A 21,886-nucleotide genomic window follows, 5' to 3' on the forward strand; every position below is an offset into this window, starting at 1 on the left:
CAAATGGCACTGTTTATGCCTGAGGCCCCTTGAGAATGGGGGTGGAAGGGCAGGTTCGAGGGGCATCTCAGTGTGGAACAGCCAGGACATGAAGGACCTCCACGGACTCCTGTGGTCAAGTGGCATTTCCCTCATGAAACAGCTGTCCAGGCACTCGTCCACAGACTCTGGAGCTGTCTGCCAGTTCCGGTAATCATTCACCACCTTTGGCTTCCTTCTTGGCTACTTGTGGGCAGTGTCTGGTTTGGGAAGAGTGATTCCTATCTTCAAAGCCTGAGATCAGGATGTTCATGTTTTAATGAACAACATGTAGTGCTGGGGTCTGGCCAAGGTGGGGGGCCTGAGCATCCCAGATGGGACCTTAAGTGGAGCTACTTGTCCTCATATGTGCCACTTTCAACTTCCCATTTGGGTCAGTGCTACTAACCTCCCTCCTCCCCTGACTATTGGCAACCAGCTCACAGCTTCCAGAAACAAGTGGGAAAATGAATGTGGGAGCTGGATTGAACTCTGCTGCCCCCACCTTACACAGACCACAGCCTTGAAGTATGAGCAGCAATATTCAAAGTGACTAAATACAGCTCCCTGGGGCCTGCAGACCATGTATTCCCCAGCCCAGCCCTACTATTACTTACAGGAGTGATGAACCCTGTGCTTCTCCCAGAACAAATCTAAAAAAAAAAACAAAGAGAATCCCTGGGGTCCTTGCCTCCCTGACTCACTTCAGAAGTGTCACTTAGATTTTCCTTTTGCATTCCTCTGCTCTACCATGCTCTCCAGGCATTTTGATAATTCACCAAAAGAAAGAAACAGGAGATAAATATGCTCACATCTATGCAACAACATTCATGCTCTTTTATTTTCACTTCAATAGAAAGTTAAATTCAATCCTCAATTTTTTCAGATAAGAGGTATGATATACAGCAAATGAAGGGAGAACTAGAATTAGAACTCAGATTTATGACTTCTGGTTGATACATTTTCCACTTCCTTATGCTGCCTTCCTAAAATTGCACTTCTATACCTCAATGATGGGTCACCTCCAGATTACAAGACTAAAGATGATTTTTAATGTTCTTTTTGCTTATATATTTACCTGATTTTTTACAGTGACTATACATCAATTTAAAAAAACCCAAACATCTGGGGCATCTGGGTGGTTCAGTTGGTTAAGTGTCTGACTCTTGATTTCAGCTCAGGTTATGATCTCAGGGTTCTGAGATCAAGCTCTGTGACAGGCTTCACACTGGGCATGGAGCCTGCTCAAGATTCTCTCTCTCCCTCTCCCTACACTGCCCCTACATCCGCACTCACATGCTCTCTCTCAAAAAGAAAGAAAGAAAGAAGAAAGAAAGAAAGAAAGAAAGAAAGAAAGAAAGAAAGAAAGAGAAAAACCTAAAACTAAATTTTAAAATAAGCAAATTCCTTCATAAAGCAGAATTAAACTTCATTTTTCCAACTTGCCTTCACACTCAAATCTTAGCCCTACCGAATCTCTCAATAGTAAGAAGCAATCTGAATTACTGTGATCCTTAAGGGCAGAGAGAGATTGAATTTTTCTGGAATCAAGTGAACTTGAGAAAAAGGTATTTTGATAGGAGTGAGGGCTCAGAAGCAGTGCTATAAACTGGGTGTAAATTCTCCTCCTCTCCTCCAGGGGTGCTGTTGGCATACAGGTGCTGCCTCTCTGCCCCCAAGACATTGCTTATACTGTGAGGCTGATGATTATGCAGAAGACAGTGATGTCAGCATGGTTCATGCTGAGTGATGCACTTCCTCCTTCCTTAGCACAACTGTCATACCTGGGAAAACTCCTATTTCAGTACCTACTGCAATAAACCCAAAACTATTTTGGGCCCCGGGGATGCCTCACGTTCCCTGTGCCTTTTTCTCCACCATTCTCTGCATTATTTTTTTTTCCATAAACAGATAAACGCATTAACAGATAAATGAAGCTGATGGGCTAATTCACATTAAAATACAAACGGCCAACACCAACTCACTGGAGTCACTCACTCAACAGTATCTGCATTTTAAGGATTTGACTTTAATCCCATGAATCATGGGAGCAAAATGACATGAAATATGAATTTCTTATGGATATTACACCTTGACAGATTTGTAGTGAAGAAGTCTATGGTAGGCTGTGGCTAAGTGATGAGGCTTGAGGTCATTTCAGGTCAATGTGGCAGCAGTCAGGAAGTATACTGCATGAAAGCAAGGACAAACTGAAACCTATGAGAACAAAATGAAACCTGTGTCTTTCTTTCACCACCTCATACTTCAACGGCAAGTGACTTACAGAAGAAGCTGGTGCCCCGACACTAAAAGAAACTAAGGGAGCTATAGGCTTGGTTGCTGCCCATGCCAAGGAGGTGAGCCAATGGACCAAAAACAGAATGCATGAGGTAGCCTGGGTGGCTCAGCAGTTGAGCACCTGCCTTAAGCTCAGGTCATGATCCCGGATCCAGCAATCAAGTCCTGCATATGCTACCTGCGAGGAGCCTGCTTCTCCCTCTGCCTATGTCTCTGCCTCTCTCTGTGTGTCTCTCATGAATAAATAATATTAAAAAAAAAAAAAAACAGAATGCATGAGCTACAGTGGCAGGTACCCAACACTTCCAGAGTGTGTTCAGGTTGCTGCTTCACTTCCACCCTCAGATTCTCATGTAAATCTCTCTTGTAGCCAATCCAATCTGGAACTACATAAGGAAGGAAATTATGGAAAATATGGCTTAAGCTTAGTTAGGTTGACACACTATAAAACCACCACAGCCCCTGAAAATCAATATCAAAAAGTAGCTTTTCTGATCCATTTATTGGCCAGTAGAGATATTGAAGTGGGGTTAAGGGCACAGATGGAGATGTGAAGAAGAGGTGGAGGTGAAGGGAGATTTCTTGGGGATCTTCAGAATGTGTCTATAAAAGAAGAATAGAAAAGTCAGATGCTAGGTATGTATTATATGATCACATATCCAGATGTTTATAAATATATGTGTTCAGAAAGAGAACTTTACAACTAGACCAAAATTATGTCTGAATGGCCAGGCTACCTCAGGATACCACAGCAACCCCTTCCCCTATCCCATGCTCCTCTCTTCTTGTTTGCGTGCTGGGCAGCACAAGGGGAAGGAAGCCATGGGAAAAAGGGACAGGTGTGCACAGAAGTACCTCAAGGGCCATTGAAGGGAGCCTCTAAAAGCACATTCACAAGCCTTCTTCTTTGGCAGAAGTCAGTTAGTTCCTAATGTACCAGAATGGAATGGAACAATGGGGCTTTACTCCACCAAAGACGTAGGCTTACTTCAAGAAGCATTTCCTCTGTGGGGGAGCAGTAGGTGGGGTGAGATGATAAAAGTTGGTGGAAGGCAAATTCTTCCAAAATCCAGACCTTGAAGGGTCCCCAGAAGGTGTGGACTTGCCCAAATTTTGCTCTTCTCTCTTCGTTAGACAGATCTGTAGTTCAATGGGAACATTCATTGGTCATGTGTACCCAGGACTGTTTCTAATCTTATATGGACTGTATCAGGCAATAGTAGTCTCCAAAGCTGTGATATTCAAAGACTCTCTCCTGGATCCTTCATGCCATCCTAGGAATAAGGGAAGATGGGCCAGGCTGTGGAAAATATCCTACAGAGGTTTGCTGAAGATGGTGACTGGCTCCATCTTAATAGCTTATGAGATCAGTTGCATTAAAGGAGGGTTGGTATTGATGAACAGACAATTGCCACCAAGATTTCTGTACCCCAAAGAGTGGCAGCATCTCACCATGTTCATCCTCCTCACCCTCAATGGCTGTGTAGATGTCATGAGCAGGAATTTGCTGCCTCAGAGGTGTGTGCTTCTAGAAAAAGGTTCCCTGGTCCTGACCTTCTACGTGCTCCTGCTCTTGTTGGTATCACATGTTCAGGACACAACAGGGATAGAGCTTCAGATTCATTATCTGCTCATCTTGGTGGTGTTCCTATTGATGCTGGTGTTGACTATAGAGCTGTGGACTCCCGACACATTTCAACTCTTGCTGATTGAGGCTTTTCTGTTTCTGATGATGGGCTCTTGGCTGATGCAGGCTGGCTTTATTCTGTACAGGCCAGTCACTGGCTACCCATGGCAGGATGATGACATCAGTGACATCATGTTCGTCACCACCTTCTTCTGTTGGCATGTGATGATCAATGCCTTGTGTCTGCTGGGAATCTATGGCCTCTCTGCCCTCTGGCATCGTTGTCACTGCCCCAGCTTGAAGCTGATGGGATCCAAAGAAGCTCCATATCACAAGGGCACAGTAGGACCCCTGTACAAATTGCTGCAGGAAGTGGAGCAGTCAGAGAAAGATGAGCAGGCTCTTCTCCTTTCAAAAAGCTCTTCCTGACACAGGGCCTAGAATGCCTGGCACACTGTCCACCCATCTGCCTCCTTGCGGGTTCTCTCAGACATGGGCACTGCACCCTTTTTGGTCTCCAGTGAAGGTAATGGCCATGAAGGAGAGCAGCTGATCTCCATCTGCTGGTACATCTCCTCCCTTTGAACGTCTAATTGCTGAGGAGATGAGGAGAGAGGAGCCTGGGAAAGGGTTGCTGATGGGACTTGTGGAGCAGTGGGGAGGGCACCAGGGTGGGTAGGTAAGGGTGCAAGAAGAGCTATGGGGGGCAGAAGATGTAATAGAAGGGAGGCCTTCAAAGAGAGGAGAGCAGAGTCCAGGAGTCATGCTGTCCGTGGCTACTTCTCCAGGCACAAGTGATTGCCTTTTACCTGAGAGTATAATGATTTCTCACAATTCAAAACTGTAATCATTCAAGTCTTATCCTGATAAAGATAAGTAGGTACTTCAGTTTGCTCACCAAAGTTGCACCACCATGTGGAAGTAATAGAAACAGAATTTATAATTAATTCATACTGGTTGAAAGTATTGAAAGTATGCTTTTTATGCTTCCTTCCCACTTTTAAGGACTGCTTTCATATCAAATCCAAATTAATAAAGTGAGACTTTATTAATGCTTAAGTATACTAACATTTCAAATGTGCAGAATTCAAATATAGAATTCAAATGCTCAGTACTTCTACTTCATATTGTATTGCTCCTATTCCAGTCAAAGCTTTTCTGTTTCACCACTACCACCACCTTCACACATGTCACTTTCTGGATGGAATCCTGGGTCTTTGCAAATATCACTCCTTTGCATCTCACAGAAAGCCATCAGACAATCACATTTTTACCATGGTATTTGGTACGCAGCATAAAACCCACCTTCACCCTCACCCCACTGAGCACCCCAAAGAGGCCTTCTCCAAGAATTTTTACTGACTCCTTTGTTCTGGAACTCTTAAGAACTTATATGAAACCCGTTTTGTTAAGTTGTTCATACAGCTGATACATTGTGCTTTGTATTGTCTCTGAAATCATTTCTTTCTGGGGAGGTTTTTCCTCCCACCTGAAGCATTGACTCCTAAAGGGTAAGGACTTTGCCATATCCAAGTTACATAATTTCCTATATGTGCACCGAATATATAGCATAGGTGATGCTTAATAAAAGCTTATTTGCTTCCAGAATCTCTGCCTACCCTTGGTCCTTTTTTTTTTTTTTAAGATTTTATTTATTTATGTATTCATGAGGGACACACACACACACACAGAGAGAGAGAGAGAGAGAGAGAGAGAGAGATAGGCAGAGAGAGAAGCAGGCTCCATGCAGGGAGCCCGATGTGGGACTCGATCCAGAGACTCCAGGATCATGCCCTGAGCCAAAGGCAGACGCTTAACCACTGAGCCACCCAGGTGTCCCTAACCTTGGTCCTTCTGTTTTCAGGATAGGTCCAATGTTCTATGAACCTCTGGGAAACACCAATAGTCCTAAAGCCTGAGTCATCTCCTTAGTAATAGCCCAGCTGTCTTCCTCGTTCCTGGGATAACAAAATCCACCAACCTATTTCTAAATTGTTTACTCTGTTATTGCCTTTTAATCCTCAAAAGTATTTCTATAAGGAACTTCCAGAAAACTGAGACTCAGCAGGCTGATTTACCCAAGCCTTAGCTGGTACGAGGCAAGACAGGAATTTGAGTACAGTTGTGTCTGACTCAAGCTGGTGACTGTGTCCCCTGGGCCATAGTGACTTTGCTAATAGCAATGGTGAGGGAAGTGATCCTCAAATTGAAATTGTTTTAAAAACGAGAAAAGAAAAGAAGGGAGAAAGGAAGAATAAAATGGTTACCCAGAAGGCCCAGCTGGAACAGGTGGCACAGTAGAAATACTTGAGATGTCCCCTAAAGGGTGCATCTACGTCTGACTTTCTGCCCACCACCCAATCTCCCCACCCCAGGCACCCCCTGGGAGTGAGTCTGGCAGACTCTCAACTCCTGGCTGAGTCTTAAATTTCTGGGCTCATATCCTAGTGAGGGCTGAGGATAAGACTTGTTTGTAACATGTTCTCTGATCTTTGCCATTCCTCCCTTAACTCTTGGGTTCTAGACTCTTCAAATACTCTTATTGGGGGACATCACTGGTGGGAGATGAGGAAAAAGCACAAAGCACTCAAGCTGCTCTTTCCTAGTCATCTGAAGCCTAATTTCATAATAATAAACAAACATCTGGTAATAAATTGATACTTCCAACATAGTATCTCTTAGATATCCAGTGTAGGTAATAGACTTGCATATTATTAATTTACTGTATTTGAGATATAACAGAGGCCCTTCCCTTGCAGGCCAGGGGAAAAATAATTCCCACGCTTAAACTTGGGGGAGATTCTCACAAAATTACACCAGAGGGCGCTACGATCCCACAGCCCGGGGCCAGGACTCTGGCTCTCCAACCTGGTAAACAAGTCTCTTCCAACTGGTTTGAAAGAGGTTGGGGGGAGGGGAAAGGAGGTCAGGAAAAATACGGAACTAACTCTTAAGTATTGCCCAAGCAAGCATCCAGAGGACATATCCCAGAGTTGTTTGTTTCCCATTAAAATTTGGCACGTGAACATGAAATAAACAGGGATTCAAATCAACTAATCGGACAGAGGGTGAGGAAGGCAGGGCTGTGGACCCAGTTGAGGATATCTCTGGGAAAATTACCCACGAAGGGACACACTCTGGTCCAAGCAATTTTTTTTTTTTATCACAATGCTAAATTTCCTAAGTTTTTAAAAAATAAAGGTTCACTAATGTTCCATCAATCTAGAGAACAAAGAGAGATCCATACAAGTATTGAGGATACGGAATAAGATTTATCTATGAAAAATCTCAGATTCACAAAATAATGAAACTGGGGACAGATGATTAAATATGCAAAACGATCTCCAAAGGTTCCTTTAAAAAGAACCTGACATAAAGTATTCCCCCCCCCCCCCCCCAGCTCTTCACAAAGTCACAAAGAGTATATTGAATGTCCACTAGGTGGAAGGCCCTGGGCAAGCCACAATGTAGGATTCAGAGGTAGACTGGCTGGTCCCCTCACTGAGCCCTTTCCGCAGTGGGTATGAGAGGGACTGCAGTGTTGTGGAAGTGGTGGCCCAGGATGCACCCACAGCAGCCTGCAGAGACTGGAGGAAGGGAAACACAAAAGGCTCTCAAGGGAGTTAACACCTGGGAAGTGCATTGCGCTGTGAAATACCGCCCTAAGGTGACTTCAGCAAGCTGCTACAGGTTATAGATGCCTCAGCCTCCTCATCTTTCAGAACGATGTGCAGATTACTTCTAGAAGTGCACAGCTTTAATTTTCTCAGCGGGACTTATTTCCCCATGTTAGCTAAGATGAACTTAATTCCTCCCAGCTCCCCAGGTTCCTATTTGAATCAAGATTTGGAGTAGGGTTCAAACAGACCCAAAACCTTGGTCATAATATGCGCTTTGGGAAATAGAGTGTTCCCTGTATTAGAGTGATTACAGGGGGCCTTCAATAAACCTAGAATTAGGCTGAAGGACCAATAGCTGAGACTTGAACTTCTGATTTCCTAACCTGCGCTTAAGAATATCAGTCAGTCAGTCTAGGGCCATACCACCCTGGACACACCCCATCTCATCAGATCTGGGAAGCTAAGGAAGGCCAGGCCTGGTTAGTATTTGGATGGGAGAAAGTCAAACAACCAGAACAGATATAAAGAACAATTCTTCTGTATTCAGTGTTCAGTACTGAATTGAGCAAACACCTGGTCTGTCCTTCTTTAATTATGTAGAATGAAACTGGAAAGCTTGGCCAACAGTAGCTTCTCCCCCCAAATTTAAGATTCATGACATCAATTTCCAAGGCTGCTTGTATTGTTCTTCTTGTTTTGTTTTAAGATTATACTATGGTCTATTCTTTGGGAAGGAACTGATGTTGGCTTAATTAAAAAAAAAAAAAAAAAAAAAGAACAGTTTACAATTCTGGGTTGGGTTTCCAGGGTGTTCCTCAAGTCTTGGTCTCAGCTATGTTTCTTGAATCTGAGTTAAGAGTTTTGTTGAATGCTTATTGAAATCACTCGAATATAGAGAAAACTCCACTTCCCCCACTGCCGGTTATGGTTGAAGGTTTGGTTATGTTTGAGCCTTACCCCAAATCTTGTCTACGGTGAGTGCAAGACAACCACACAGGCCCTGGGAAGGCATTTCCAGATCACCAGATTAAGAAATTTACAGCTTGCAAGTGAGAATCGGTCCTTTAGAAGAGAGAGAAAGAAACTGAGAGAAGAACTCATAGATAAAGCCCACCCAAGACAAGGCCTTTATTACAGGTGAGCGAACAACACTAGAGAGATGCCTTTAGTCCCCAGCCCATCCTGCAGGTTAGAACAAAAAATTTGTACCTATAATACTGCTCTCCCAGTCCACGTACCTGTTGGACATAGCTACCCTACTCTAAGAGAGAACAAACTGACTTCAAAGCACATGTAACAGGACTCCCCCACCCTCACGCCCCATTGGGTTTGGTAGTGGGTGTACCAAGAGATGGAACAGTTTACGGTTCAAGCATGCTAATGCTCTTTAATGGAGAGGGTGGAAAATGGGGGCGAGTGGCAATTTAAGGAAAAAGGGGGAAGAGAACAGAGGGCAGCAGACACAGCAGAGTCTAACTGAATGGAACAGGCAGTCCTCCTTTTAACTTCTCTAAAAGTACAGTCTGGGTTTCTGGGGGCGAACCAGTTAGCTGCTTCTCCTTTTTCTTCCTCTCATACTCTTTTAAGCTTCTCTCATCAGTTCTTGGACTCATTTGGTCACTAACTGGGTTGGTTTAAGTAAGGGGCTGCCCAAAGACAAGGCCTCTTGTTCCCTCCTGAAAGACTCAGTGGTCATGTATTCTACTTCTAACCCTCACGAAGTATGCCTCTGGTCACATGAATGGATCAAAGCAAATCCATTTCCATTCTTGGAAAAGCAGCTCAAAGCACATGTTTTCTTGATGGTGCCGCTGTCATTTCTGTGTAATCAACAAACATCATTTATTGAACACTCTCTCTGGACACTATTGGAGAATAGAAAGATGGATCAGTTGCTCAAGGAGGTGAAGACACCTAGCAAGCGAAGTAGGTACACACACAGTGAAATATAATACCACGAGTTTTAAAGACTGCATTTGCTTCTTTCTACCCCATTTGCTACTATGTTTGCCACCTACGTCTCAGACGCTGGTGGTGAAGAGTGCAGTAGAAGGCTCTGGTTTATGCTTAGGCAGTTTGGCATCTGAAAATTAACATCTTTTAAAATAAAAACATTCCCTTTCCTCTCCCCCACTTACCCTCCTCAATTCAAGACTGAGTCAGAAAGTTGTACCTAATGGGTTGTTATGGGGAAAGAAAGAACCCAATCTCCTTGGATTACCTTGACCTATAATAATTATAATTACTGTTTTCTAAGTTTATGATATGCACCAAGTGTATAATGCTACCAGACTTAATCTTTACAATATACAAGGTAACTGTTATCCCTACTCTGTAAGCAAGAAAATTGTGGTTTCATGTGGCTCGGAAAGCTAACCGAAAGCTGGTAGGAAGTAAAGCCCAGATGTGAACCTATGTTTGGATGACCTGAAGCTCAGCCTTTAACCACATCATTAATGTTTCAACATACAGCACTGAAGCTTGAGATGAAATCTTTTACTTTTGCAAGGAAACTTACCCAGTGCGGAACATCACCTGTCTGAAGTATACCAAAATCCCGTTTGAGGCGAAAGCTGCATCTATCATTTAAAAGCACTACAGTGTCAGACACTCTGGAATGGAAGAGTGTTGACCAAAGAAGCCAAGTTATGTGTGTGCGGTTACAGGCAACATTTCTTTTCCATATTTGTGGTACAAAAAAATAACCACAGGAACAAACTTTTCCCCTTCCTCTTCCAAAGGCAACGAGGCCTGACTTCTTGGGTCTTCAAACAAAATAATCTCAAAGTCTCAAATAGTGGGGCTCCTGAAAACTGCAATAAAGACTAGACACCATCAGGTGGATTTCAGGCAATAAAAATAAATAACCAAGGGAGCGCACTGGTGGCAACGAAGATATCAGATGTGCCCATGTGTTGCATGTGTGCATCTCTATGTATACTATACAGTTATTATGCATCTGTGGACAGGCATCCATCTCAAGATTGTGTTCACATACCCGTTTTCTCACCCATCACAGCAAGGCTGAGAGAAGGAAGGGGTACCGATTCTGATTTTCCAGATTAAAAAGAAGGCACAATAAGTTACTTGAAAAGCAAATCACAGCATTATTTTCAAAAATTCTAAAATTCTGATGTACCCTGGGCTTCAAAGGGGGCGTGTGAAGAACTCACTTTTCACTCAGCTGCCCTCGGGGAACAGTCAGATCTGGTGGGCAGCTGGAAAGGTGCTCTCTCCCAGGGCTGGATCTGCAGATGTGGAAGCCTAAAGAGTCGCTGAAAGACTGGTCTCTGGAGTGACAGGGGCAGAATCTGACAGGTCTCCTGAGCCTTCCTACACCCGCCAGGATCCTCTCTAAGGAATAGCAGAAGCACAGCACGTAGGTTAGGGAGGAGAGAACGGCCGGCCGAGCGCCATTCACTTCCCAGGCCCCCCTCGGGGAGCCCCCCCCCCGCGCCCCGCCACCGCCCCCACTCAAACTGGACGCGAGCGCAGAGGAGGGCTGGAGGTTCTCAAACAACAAAAGGCAAAATTACGTTCCCGGGGATCAGAAGGTGCTCAGGGGGCCTTGGGGTCTGCAGTACGACCTCGAAAAAGAGAGGCCTCTCCTGCAAAACTATCCAACCTGAAGGCGGCAGGGGCGGAGGCCGGGCGGTCGGCGGGGCGCCTGGCTCGGGCCGGGGGTGGGTGGGGGTGGGTGGGGGTGGGGGCGGGGTGGGGGCTGAAGGGCCGGCGCTCGGCCGGCGGAGGCGAGCGGCGGCCCGGGCAGGCGGGGTCCTTCCTGGCAGGAATTCGCCCGTCCGCGCGCCGCGGGCCAGACCTTCCTCGGCTCCCCTCCCCCTCCCCCTCCCCCCGCCCCCTCCCCCCACGGCCCTTTCCCTTTCTTTCTTCGCAAGCGCTCGCACCCCCGCCCCGACGGCGCCCGCTCGCGGGTTCGCCCAATGGCCGCGGCGCCCGGGCGCGCATCAGCCGCTCCGCCCCGGCTCCCGGCCGCTGGGAGCCAATCAGGGCGCCGGGGGCGGCCCGGGCCGCGGATAAAGAGCGCGGGGTTGCAGGCGGCCTCGCAGAGCCGAGAATGGGAGCGGAGGGGAGCTTCTGAGCAGCGCCCCGGCCTCCTCTCCTCGCCGCACCTCGCTCTCGCGGCCCGCCCGCCCGCCCGCCCTGCTGCCTGCGACCCGCCCAGGTAAGCGCGCCGCCGGCCCGGGGACCTCCAGTGGTGCGCGCCGCCCCCTCCCCCTCCCCCCGAGCCCGGCACGCCGCCCCCGCGGCTCAGGGCAGCCCCGTGCACCGCCAGCCCCCGCGGTGCCTCTCCGCCCCCGCGCCCTCGGGGTGCTTTCGGCGCCCCGGGCTCCCGGCTGCCCGGGCCCGGCCTGGCGATTGTGGGGTGCGCGCGCGCTGACCGCGGGCTGGCGGGGGGGCGGGGAGTTGTTTTGGTCTTTCTTCGGCTGCTCGCGGCTCTAAGCGCCGCCCCTGGAGGTCTCGGGGAGGCGAACGGTGGAGCCCGTGCTGGGGCCGGGCCGTGCGCGCCGCGGAGGAATGACTGGCGGCCCCGCGGGAGCCTCGCTCTCCTGCTGCGCGGCGGCGGCGGCCCTGGGGGACCGTCGTGGTCTTGATCTCTAGGCGCCTACCTTGAGGCGAGCAGCCGTGAGCGTCGCCAGTGGGGTCCGGGGGGCGCCCTGCACTGTGACTGAACAATGGGGAGCCGGGCCGCGGCGTGGCCCCCGCGCAGCGGGCGGAGAGGCCTGGCCGGGCAGCGGCGGCGGCGGCGGCGGCGGTGCGCTGTGCCCCCGCCCCCAGCCCTCCCCGCCCGGGCCCTCGGAGGGTGATGGCCCCCTGGGCGAGGCCCTGAGGTCCGGCCGGCGGCCCGAGGGGCGGGGCGCCGACTTTAGGGACGCTGCAGGGGCCGAGGGCTGCTCTCGAGGTGGATTATCCCAACTGCCCGGGGGGCGGGAAGCGGGGAGCCCCCCCCTGCCGCGAGTCCGCGAAGAGCGCCGACGGCGAAGATGAAGACGAGGCGGAGTCGCGGTCCTCGGAGTCCCCCAACAACTGCTTCGGCTTCGTCGCCTACTCGGTGAACTCGGGAGAGAAGTCGCGAGTCAAGATTAAGGCCGTATCCCACCCGCCTCCGTGTGCCTCCTCGGCGCGCTGCGACCCCGATCGCTCCCTGACCCCTTCTCCGTCTCCGTCCCCCTCGCCCAGAAAGCTCCGGTGTATGGACCAGCGGGAGCCCGAGAGCCTGGAGAGGCGCGAACGCGACTCCAAACGGAGAAGGGCCAGGGAAGGCAATCCCAACGACCCGATTGACCTTCTGTGGCTGGGGTGAGTGAAGAGACAGGGAGGAAGACCCCGGAGCCAGTGACAGCTGCAGAAACAGCTAGGACGCGCAGAGTCCCATTTTTATCCCACGTAAAACTCTGGGCACCGCGGCGGCACCAGTCGATAACCAGTAGCCTAGAATGTTGGCATCCAGTTCGTCTCACCCAAAAGAGCAGGAAAATCTGGAACTGAGGCTGAAAGCTGGAAAAAGCGTGGCTTGATGATGGCTTGATGATGGTGTAACGGGTTGGGGAGACCATCGATAGTAGTCTTTAGTGGGAACTGAAAGGGTCAGGTATTGTTCCTTCTGGCCTTTAAAGGCAGGGGTGGGGGTGCTGTGTGACCCACCGAGACCCCTGCACTGGATATGCAAAGAGATGCAAAGGTTTTCTAGTGGGAGACACCAGAGAGGTTCTGCTTTTTTTTTTTCCCCCAAGGGAAGGGGTGAGGCTATGGGAGGGAGAAGTAGTTCTGTTTTCAGCTGGGCAAACATGGACCGTTGCCCATAGAAACTTAGCCACTGTACTTCAGAAAGTTGCCCAAGTCGTCGGAGAACAATGTGTTCCCTTTCAGCCACCCTGGGCCACTGAGCTGGGGAGGGTGGGGGTACAACATTTCCTCTTGTGTTGGGTTTCTCTCCTTTCAGAGGTTTTTGTGGCAGTGGCTTGCAGTTTCTAGCGTGCCACTTGGCTTTTCAAAACCCAGATCTTTTTTGTTACCCAAGTAGGAATTTGCTCATTAAAGTTCTCTGGTGGAATCTGAGGATGTCGTTTGCAAACATAAATCTGCCTTCTTAAGTGAGAAGACCCATGGAAACCATAGCAGTGTACATTTTAGAATCCAGCTCAGATCAGCTCTTTTGATGCCTCGCGGGTTCCTAGTAACTTGCACTGCTTTTAGGAAGCCCACCAGTCTTTAAAGTCTTCGAGCTGGCCTCCTTGTTTCTTGCTACCATCTCAATGTGTGGAGTGGAGGGATCTCTAAAAAAGGGTTTTGCACTGAGATGCCAGCCAGGATGCAAGGAAAAGACGAGACTGACCCAGAAACCATAAGCAGCCAAGCCTTTCTGTGGCTGGATTTTATGCATATTGGGAGAAGAGACCTTCTGTGAGCTATGTCCTTCTGAACTTTAGTGTTTTGTTTTGTTTTAGGAGCTCCCTGCTCCCGCCCAGTGTCTTAGTATAAAAAATAAAACACTTCCTCTACCTTGGCTACATTGAGAAAATAGAGCTTAGTCCTCACAAGTGTGGATTCTAGCTTGAGGAAGCCTAGAAGATTTTCTGATAGAAAAACTTAAACCCCTTGAAAGCAGAGTGAATAACTATACCCTGGAGAGTGTGGCTTCCAAAGGGAGGGGACAACAATCCCATTGTGACTTTTTGATTGAATTGTCCTTACTTGAGTCGTTCCTGCGGAGGCTCAGTTTGGGAGTCCGTGACCTTCATTGTTTTTTTTTTTTGGTTCTTCTCTGCAGAACAACTTCCACCATGGCCACCTCTGCGAGTTCCCACTTGAACAAAGGCATCAAGCAGGTGTACATGTCCCTGCCTCAGGGCGAGAAAGTGCAAGCTATGTATATTTGGATTGACGGGACTGGAGAAGGATTACGTTGCAAGACCCGGACCTTGGACAGTGAGCCCAAGGGTGTTGAAGGTGAGAGACCGAGCAGAGTGGGAGTCGGGATTGGGTGGGGGGAGCAGCCTGAAACCAAGCCACTAGATTTAGCCACTTTATTATTCTGTTTGTTAAGGTTTCCTAAGGCAGGGTTTCTCAGACTCCATTCAGTTGATGTTAAGCTCCTACACTGCCTCAAAGCATAGTAACAATGGACCCCTTTATTTCAATAGAATCTTACACGTAAGCCAGTATATTGAAGAAAAAAGATTAAAAGTCTAGTTGGGGCAGGAGGGGGGCTGAGAAACTTTGCTGACTTGGGCATCCCCATTTAATTGGCCCTAAGGCACCCCCAGGAACCCCGTTTGAAAACCATTGTTCTAACCTGACTCCACTATCTACTTGATAAACACTGAATAAATACTGTTTCATATTCCTATCAGTGAGGTTCTAGATGCAAAGCAGACTCTGTAAAGTGGTTTCTAAATAGGACTAGCCGTTCATTTGTTTTTAGTTGATGCCACTTTTGGAAATTCTTAAGCCACCTGATTGCTTATCACACCAGGAGCTCGTGACTTTCATTTTTCATCAAGAGCAAGCCATAGCCCTCCTTCTGGAAGGGGACCAGAGAAAAAAAAATAACCACCTCTTACCTACTTTTACGAAGGGTTACTCTTCTAATGGTGTTCACACTGGAGTGAATACATGACCATAAAATATAAAGTATAAACTATATACGTGCTATGAGGCAGGTATTAGGCACTGAGGGTACAAGAGAAGAGTCTGTTTCTCTGCCTTTGGAGAGGAAGAAACCAGCCTTTAATACATAGTGGGGCAAGTGGATAAGTGATAATGGGAGCACCCTTGACTAAGTTATCCTGCTAGTCGTTCATTTCCTTATCTGTAGAATAAGGACAGCTTGAGCTAGAACAGTCCCTGGATGCAATGGGGGATGAGTTAATGAAGCGACTCGGGGACCTTGTGGGGGAATCTGAATCTGTTTCTCCTATTCCAGTTTTCTAAATGGTGACTGACTTCCTGGTTATGTCAGTCTATTTCAATTTGTCTCCACAGTGTCTAGCAGATGACCTGGGGAAGATAACTTCATTCTCAGGTTGTTTTTGTGACTTATTTTTCTTAAAGGAAGTGATGCAGTGGTCTTACTTGCAACCCATGTGGGAAGGACATTAAAGCCAGGTGCAGTTGTCAGAGTGTGCATATTGATTGCAGGAGTCATGTATCACTTGACTTTCTGAAAAGAAGGTGTATCTCTTTCGACATAGTAAGGTTAAGTAAGGGTCTGTACTCTTCCCTGTAAAGCTCCACATTCTTAACCTAATTTTCCCTTCTCCTTTTACCCCAGAGTTGCCTGAATGGAATTTTGATGGCTCTAGCACCTTTCAGTCTGAAGGCTCCAACAGTGACATGTATCTTGTCCCTGCTGCCATGTTTCGCGACCCTTTCCGCAAGGACCCCAACAAGCTGGTATTCTGTGAAGTCTTCAAATACAACAGAAAGCCTGCAGGTGTGTACAGGATAGGTATGGACCTGTCCTCAGTCCGTGAGTGTTGTAAAGGAAAAGGACAGGAGGTTCCAAAATTGGGAGCAGGAACACGAGACCATCTTATGTCTCAAACTGTTGCGGGAGTCTGGGTAATGGGACATGCATCTCTACCTTGAACGCCCTCATTCAGAGAGGCCGTGTGGTCCATCTACACATGGTCTCCTCTATTGGTTGTACAAAATAACAGTGAATTCCTTTAATCTGTCTACCTGTTCCCCCATGACACAGCCCTACTGCCTGCCTGTAGATTTGAAAAACGTGAATTCTGAAGTCAGAATGATGGGTTTGAATTCTGGATCTGCCACTTAACTGGCTATGAACCTTGGCAAGTTATTTATCCCCTTACACTTAAGTTTCCCTGATTTTAAAAGGGTGGGGGATAAAATCCATCTCCTGTCTGCGTTCACCGAGAGTATACATGTGTCTTGGAGGTTCACCGTAACTGCATTTTTTTATTTTTGCCTCTCGTGGCATTTGATCCTGATTCTCTGCCATTCACCTCGTTATCTCCACCAAAGCCCCCCACCCTCCTCACTGTTAGTCTCCTGCTGTGCCCTGCCAGTGTGACTTGCAACAAATTACTTAGTTCCTGGACCTTACTGCCTTTGTTTTGAGAGGCAGTACCATTGTGGTAAAGGGCGTGAGCTCTGAGGCCAAGCAAACCACGGCTTTCCTGGTTCTGCTACTTGCTGGGTAACTTGAGCAGGCCACCCAATGTCTCTGAGCTGAACTGCATTTTCTCTTTTGTAAAAGTAGAGGCTTTAATCCTTATGTTAGGAAGACTCCGTTGTGGTTTTTCCTTCAAGTAGTAGAGGTCTTAAAATGGTTTGGGGCTTGGGGACATAGTTTAGCTGCTGATTTTAAGTCCGTATCTACTTATTTTAAAGTTCTTTTCTAGCTTAGAAATTGTCAAGCTCATCTCATTTTAATATTTTGCATTTGTAGTAGACAACGTAGCCCTTAATCTTCTCACCTGGAATATGAGGCCCCCAATAGACCAATGATTCTCAAAATTGTAGGTTTGGCTCTAAATACTTGAGAAACCAGGAATAAGTCTGACGACTAAAGCAGCTGCCTTGTGAATAGAGTTTAAGTGCCTGACATGTGGTACTTGGGAAGTGGCCAGCATGCAGATAAGGTGCAGATTTGCTCTCTTCTGGATCCACTCCATGTGATTTGTTTGTGACCTACGAGTCTCCCTACAGACCTATGATTACTACTTCTCCTATTTTCCCCACTTAGGTTGATGGAACACAAAAAAACGGTTTTACTCTGTATCATTCACCTTATAGTCCACACTTCAGCTTTGTGGGATCCAAAGACCTTTTCCCCATCTGCACTGGGATTCAGTGTATTTGCACTGTGTCTTCAATGGCACATTGACTTTTTTTTTTTTTCCCCTAGAAACCAATTTAAGGCATACCTGTAAACGGATAATGGACATGGTGAGCAACCAACACCCCTGGTTTGGAATGGAGCAGGAATATACTCTCGTGGGCACAGATGGTCACCCTTTTGGTTGGCCTTCCAATGGCTTCCCTGGGCCCCAAGGTGAGTCCTCTTGATGATGGGTGAACCCTCCTGTTCCCTTGTTGCTTCATTGCCAAAGAAAGACTCTCTTCATAGCTGACAGTAAACTCCTTATGGATCAGAAAAGCTATGGGAATATCCCTAAGGCTGGCTGAAATAATACTGTAGGGAGCCCCTCTTGTTACCCAAATGCAGACATTGTATTTAGACATTAACATGGAGGGAAATCTTTTGGCTCCACTGAGGTTATAATATAATGGCCAAGAGGAACCCCCTGCATGCTAGCACCCCCACCTCCAGGTGAAGACAGGCATAGTGATTCCGGAGAGCAAATGTTGAGAGCTTTCTGATTTCTGACCTTTGTGGAAAAGGATTTCTTGGGTTTCCTGTGTCTTGACCTTTCACCTTAATGCCTCTGCAGGTCCGTACTACTGTGGTGTAGGAGCAGACAAAGCCTATGGCAGGGATATCGTGGAGGCTCACTACCGGGCCTGCTTGTATGCTGGCATCAAGATTGCTGGGACAAACGCTGAGGTCATGCCTGCCCAGGTAAGTGACTTGTTCATCTGTAGGACCTATGGGCAAGTGGGGACTTTTGCCAGCACCCTCGTTTGCCTAAAACTTAAGCGGGATTGGAATAGAGCTGAGAAAAAAGCACGGTTAAGAGCTTCTGAACCGGGGTAAGAAGTTGGCATTATTGTAAAGGCCAACTGTGTTGTTCTCTCTAGTGGGAATTCCAGATAGGACCCTGTGAAGGAATCGACATGGGAGATCATCTCTGGGTGGCCCGTTTCATCTTGCATCGTGTATGTGAAGACTTCGGAGTGATAGCAACCTTTGATCCTAAGCCCATTCCCGGAAACTGGAATGGTGCAGGCTGCCACACCAACTTCAGCACCAAGGCCATGCGAGAGGAGAATGGTCTAAAGTAAGTGCTTTCTCTTGATGGGGCCATCTTTTCCTTGCTCGCGTACTTGCCAAGGGTCTGATGTGTTGGGGCTAAATGAGCCAGACTTCTCCATGTGGACTTGAGCTTTTAGCACTTGGCTTTACAAGTGGTTTTCTAATTCTGTCATTTCATTCCTATTTGAAAAGTACCAAAAAATACTCTAGGAATCAAATCGAATCCAAGGGTAGCGATTGGAAAAGGGGGGACCTAATTTAATTAATGGGTTTGAAAGTCTTCAATAGGAAATAACTTAGTAACAATAAAAAGCATGTGAATGAACTTAATGCTTAGGGGTGGGGGAAGGTCTTTGATAAGGATCTTTTCCTTTAACAAATACCATGTAGTGAGTGTCCAGCACCATCCTGAGGCACTGGGTGGGATGCACAGGTAAGAAGGCAGAGTTACTGCCCTGGTGGAATGTTTGATCTGTGGGGACCATGTTTTGGTGAATTGTAAGCAGTCGTTGATAGAGGAGCCCCTCCATTCTTAGATCCATACCTGGCCCCCTGCCGTTGAAGGGCAGATTTCCTGGTGGCAGGTTGGACCCCACCATCTTCTGCATTTACCCTAGGTACATTGAGGAGTCCATTGAAAAACTGAGCAAGCGGCACCAGTACCACATCCGAGCCTACGATCCCAAGGGAGGCCTGGATAATGCCCGGCGCCTAACTGGATTCCATGAGACATCCAACATCAACGACTTTTCTGCCGGCGTGGCCAACCGTGGTGCTAGCATCCGCATTCCCCGGACTGTCGGCCAGGAGAAGAAGGGTTACTTTGAAGACCGTCGCCCCTCTGCCAACTGCGACCCCTTTTCGGTGACAGAAGCCCTCATCCGCACATGTCTTCTCAACGAAACTGGCGATGAACCCTTCCAGTACAAAAACTAAGCGGACTAGACTTACAGCCATCGAACCCCTCCTAATTAATTCTCCATCCTGCCTCCGTGTTTGCCCCTCTCTTGACTGTCCTAATAGCAGTAACTCAAAGGGCGGAATATCAAGGTCTTTTTTTATTCCTCATGCCCAGTTAATATCTCTTGCTTTCTTTGGCCAGGATAGAGGGGTCAAGTTCTTAATCTTTTTACACCCCCCCCCTTTTTTTTCCCTGTCACTGAAAGCTGTCTAGTATGTTAGTAGGGAGGGGGGTAGGGAGACATAACCACTGTTCCCATTTAATCAGGTGTGTTTGTCCAATAGGCGTAGCTATCCGGACAGAGAATAGTGTTTGTGAAGGGAGGGGGAGGGCTCTTTCTTCGAGGTAGCTGAGTGTTGAGGGGGGGGAGGGTTACTTACTCTGGGGTTAGGTTAGGATTTCCCCTCCTGGTGGGAAGTTCCACTTCGAATAAGGTTATAACCAACTTTCTATTAAAAAAGTGAGACTTATGAGAGAATCAGGCGGGAATGTGCCTCCCGTCCTCCTGGTGCAGGGCTTCCCCTATCTGGGGCGAGATAGCCCTCACCTGAAGACAAGCTCAGTGTAAGGATGGATTGACCTACCTTAGCAGAAAAAGTTCTTATTGCTTGGTCCTCCATTTATAACACAAAGCAGAGTAGTATTTTTATATTTAAATGTAAAAACAAAAAAAATTATATATATGGGTGTGCAGATATGTGTGGTTTTTTTCCTAAAGGAGGAAAAACATTCTGGTCACGGAGAGCCAGATTTGAGGTGAATAGTCTGGAAATAAGGATCTCCTACTGAGTGGAGACTTGGTATTCCCTCACTGCCACTATAGGGCTCCCATGTGCCCTGCCCACTCTTCTGCAATTGGGGGTAGACACCGGTCGGTTGACAGGTGGAAAGCACGTTGTAGAAGGAGGAGTCACCTGAGCCCCGTGGCTTTGGTTTAAAAGACACACATGTACACACAGAGGTTTAGAAATAAAGAGTTGGCTGGTCAACTTGCATGTTACTGACAAGGGGTTATTGGGATTATTTTCTGATGGGACTAGCATGTCACTAAAGCAGGCCTTTTGATATATTAAAATTTTTTAAAAAGCAAAACAGAAGTTTAGATTTTAATCCTGTTGTAGGGTTCTTCTGAGTCTTCGTTGTTACAGAATCACCCGTTTGCTTTGGCTGTCTCCTTCCTATCTCTGCTCTTATGAGGACATGGGGACAGCCCTGGAGTCAGAACACTTGTCATTTTGTATCCTGGTGTCTATTCTGAGTGTGAGATGCTCCTTTCCATTGTTAAGATTCCTGAGGCGTTACTTTTTCTTTTATAATAAAATGCAAACCCCATCTTCATCCCTATGTTTTCCTGGCTGTGTCTGGCTGTTTTCATGTTGGCTGCAGCCGGCCGGCGGTGGCTTCCTCTTGCCATGACGACTTCTAATTGCCATGCACAGTATGTTCAGTTAGATAGCTCTTCATTGTAAACAAACTGTTAACTGCCCAGCGCAGCTCTTATAAATCAACCTAACATTTATAAGATCTCTTCCGACTCGATTCTTTGTGTTTCTTTTTAAATCCCTGCGTGCCTTTTCATTCTTTTTCCTACCAAAAAAGGGGATTTTTTTTTTTTAAAGAGACAAGCTCAAATTCACTCATTCTAGGAATTTTTAAAACTCTGTCTTAAGTCATGTTGCCAACCAGCTCGCTTTTGTACTTTGAGTGTTTGGAGTCTCAGGATGAAGGCATATCCCAGCCCTAGAGTTTTGGAGGATGGTACAAACCCTAGCCCTCTCCTCATGTGCTCCAGAGCTTGGTTTTGACTTATGATTCTATAACATCGTCTTAAGCACCCTTTTTAGTTTTATAGCAGCCTGAAATGGTTAATGTGTTATCAAGGGCTCTCACCATCCCTACTGGTCTTGATTTCATCCTTACCCACCACCCCCGAGGTGTTGCACCTCTTGACCCTGCGGCGACCCTGATTGAAGCCTTCCGAGGCTGGCTGGGTCAGAGCCAGCTAGCCCAGATATGCCCTGGACATTGCTCTCCTTTCTCTAGCCCAATGAACTGCTTATTGAGTCCCCCCCCCCAAAGCTCCTTGTTCTTGATCCCTTTACCTGGAAGCTGGTTCTCCCACCTTCCCTGCTTTATTCTTAGTTCAATTCCATACCAAGCTAGGTGGAAACTCTCCTCCACAATGTTGTGTGTAACCCTCTGGCGAAAAGCACTCTCATCCAACACTTTAACCTAATGTGCCAGGTATTGTGGGCAATAGCAATTACTATCTTTAAAAGGTAATGTCCTCTATCAGTTTGGAGGTCGGTGGGTCCTGTCAGAGCAAACTTAGAGATGACTATTTTCTTTGAGCAAGTGTGTATTTTGCTCTAGTTTTAGGGAATCCTAGATAATTGTGGGTTTTGGGTGGTTTTTTGTTTGTTTTCTAGGAAGAT

General features: G+C 47.2%; 3 protein-coding genes and 1 long non-coding RNA gene across 20 annotated transcripts in view; 2 read left to right on the forward strand and 2 right to left on the reverse strand.

Moving 5' to 3' along the window:
• The window catches only part of RGSL1 (regulator of G protein signaling like 1), a 164,869-nt gene extending 152,683 nt beyond the window's left edge, over window positions 1-12,186 (reverse strand). For 9 of the 14 annotated variants that reach the window (XM_077902022.1, XM_077902023.1, XM_077902025.1 and 6 more), the window contains exons 1-3: window positions 11,964-12,186; window positions 10,737-10,917; window positions 8,521-8,625 (exon numbers count right to left, since the gene is read on the reverse strand). In XM_077902022.1, the coding sequence (XP_077758148.1) occupies window positions 8,521-8,575 (55 nt within the window). In that variant the 5' untranslated portion in view covers window positions 8,576-8,625; window positions 10,737-10,917; window positions 11,964-12,186. Of the gene's footprint in view, window positions 1-635; window positions 672-8,520; window positions 8,626-10,736; window positions 10,918-11,099; window positions 11,123-11,963 lie in introns of those variants that run through there. The other 5 variants (XM_077902038.1, XM_077902035.1, XM_077902031.1 and 2 more) reach the window with 3 other exon arrangements.
• LOC144316285 (uncharacterized) lies at window positions 2,800-3,308 on the reverse strand. The gene is made up of 2 exons (XR_013382127.1): window positions 3,172-3,308; window positions 2,800-2,919 (listed from the first exon to the last, which is right to left on the reverse strand). It is a non-coding gene; the product is annotated as an uncharacterized LOC144316285 (long non-coding RNA).
• Window positions 3,326-4,579, forward strand: LOC144316281 (transmembrane epididymal protein 1A-like). The gene has a single exon (XM_077902049.1). The coding sequence runs from the start codon at window positions 3,467-3,469 to the stop codon at window positions 4,370-4,372; it is 906 nt and encodes a 301-aa protein (XP_077758175.1). The 5' UTR covers window positions 3,326-3,466; the 3' UTR covers window positions 4,373-4,579.
• GLUL (glutamate-ammonia ligase) lies at window positions 11,606-20,975 on the forward strand. Of its 4 annotated transcripts, none has more exons than XM_077902044.1 (8): window positions 11,627-11,746; window positions 12,763-12,882; window positions 14,354-14,532; window positions 15,857-16,033; window positions 17,462-17,608; window positions 18,009-18,136; window positions 18,316-18,515; window positions 19,108-20,975. In XM_077902044.1, exons 2-8 carry the CDS (start codon window positions 12,776-12,778, stop codon window positions 19,424-19,426), a joined length of 1,257 nt encoding a protein of 418 aa, XP_077758170.1. In that variant the 5' UTR covers window positions 11,627-11,746; window positions 12,763-12,775; the 3' UTR covers window positions 19,427-20,975. The 4 variants fall into 4 exon arrangements, with proteins under 4 accessions (XP_077758172.1, XP_077758170.1, XP_077758171.1 ...); XM_077902045.1 differs by having other exon boundaries at window positions 11,628-11,746; window positions 15,857-16,018; XM_077902046.1 differs by lacking the exon at window positions 12,763-12,882 and having other exon boundaries at window positions 11,606-11,746.
• The last annotated feature ends 911 nt before the right edge of the window (window positions 20,976-21,886 follow it).

The sequence above is a fragment of the Canis aureus genome, chromosome 6, assembly GCF_053574225.1.
Source record: "Canis aureus isolate CA01 chromosome 6, VMU_Caureus_v.1.0, whole genome shotgun sequence".
NCBI lineage: Eukaryota > Metazoa > Chordata > Mammalia > Carnivora > Canidae > Canis > Canis aureus.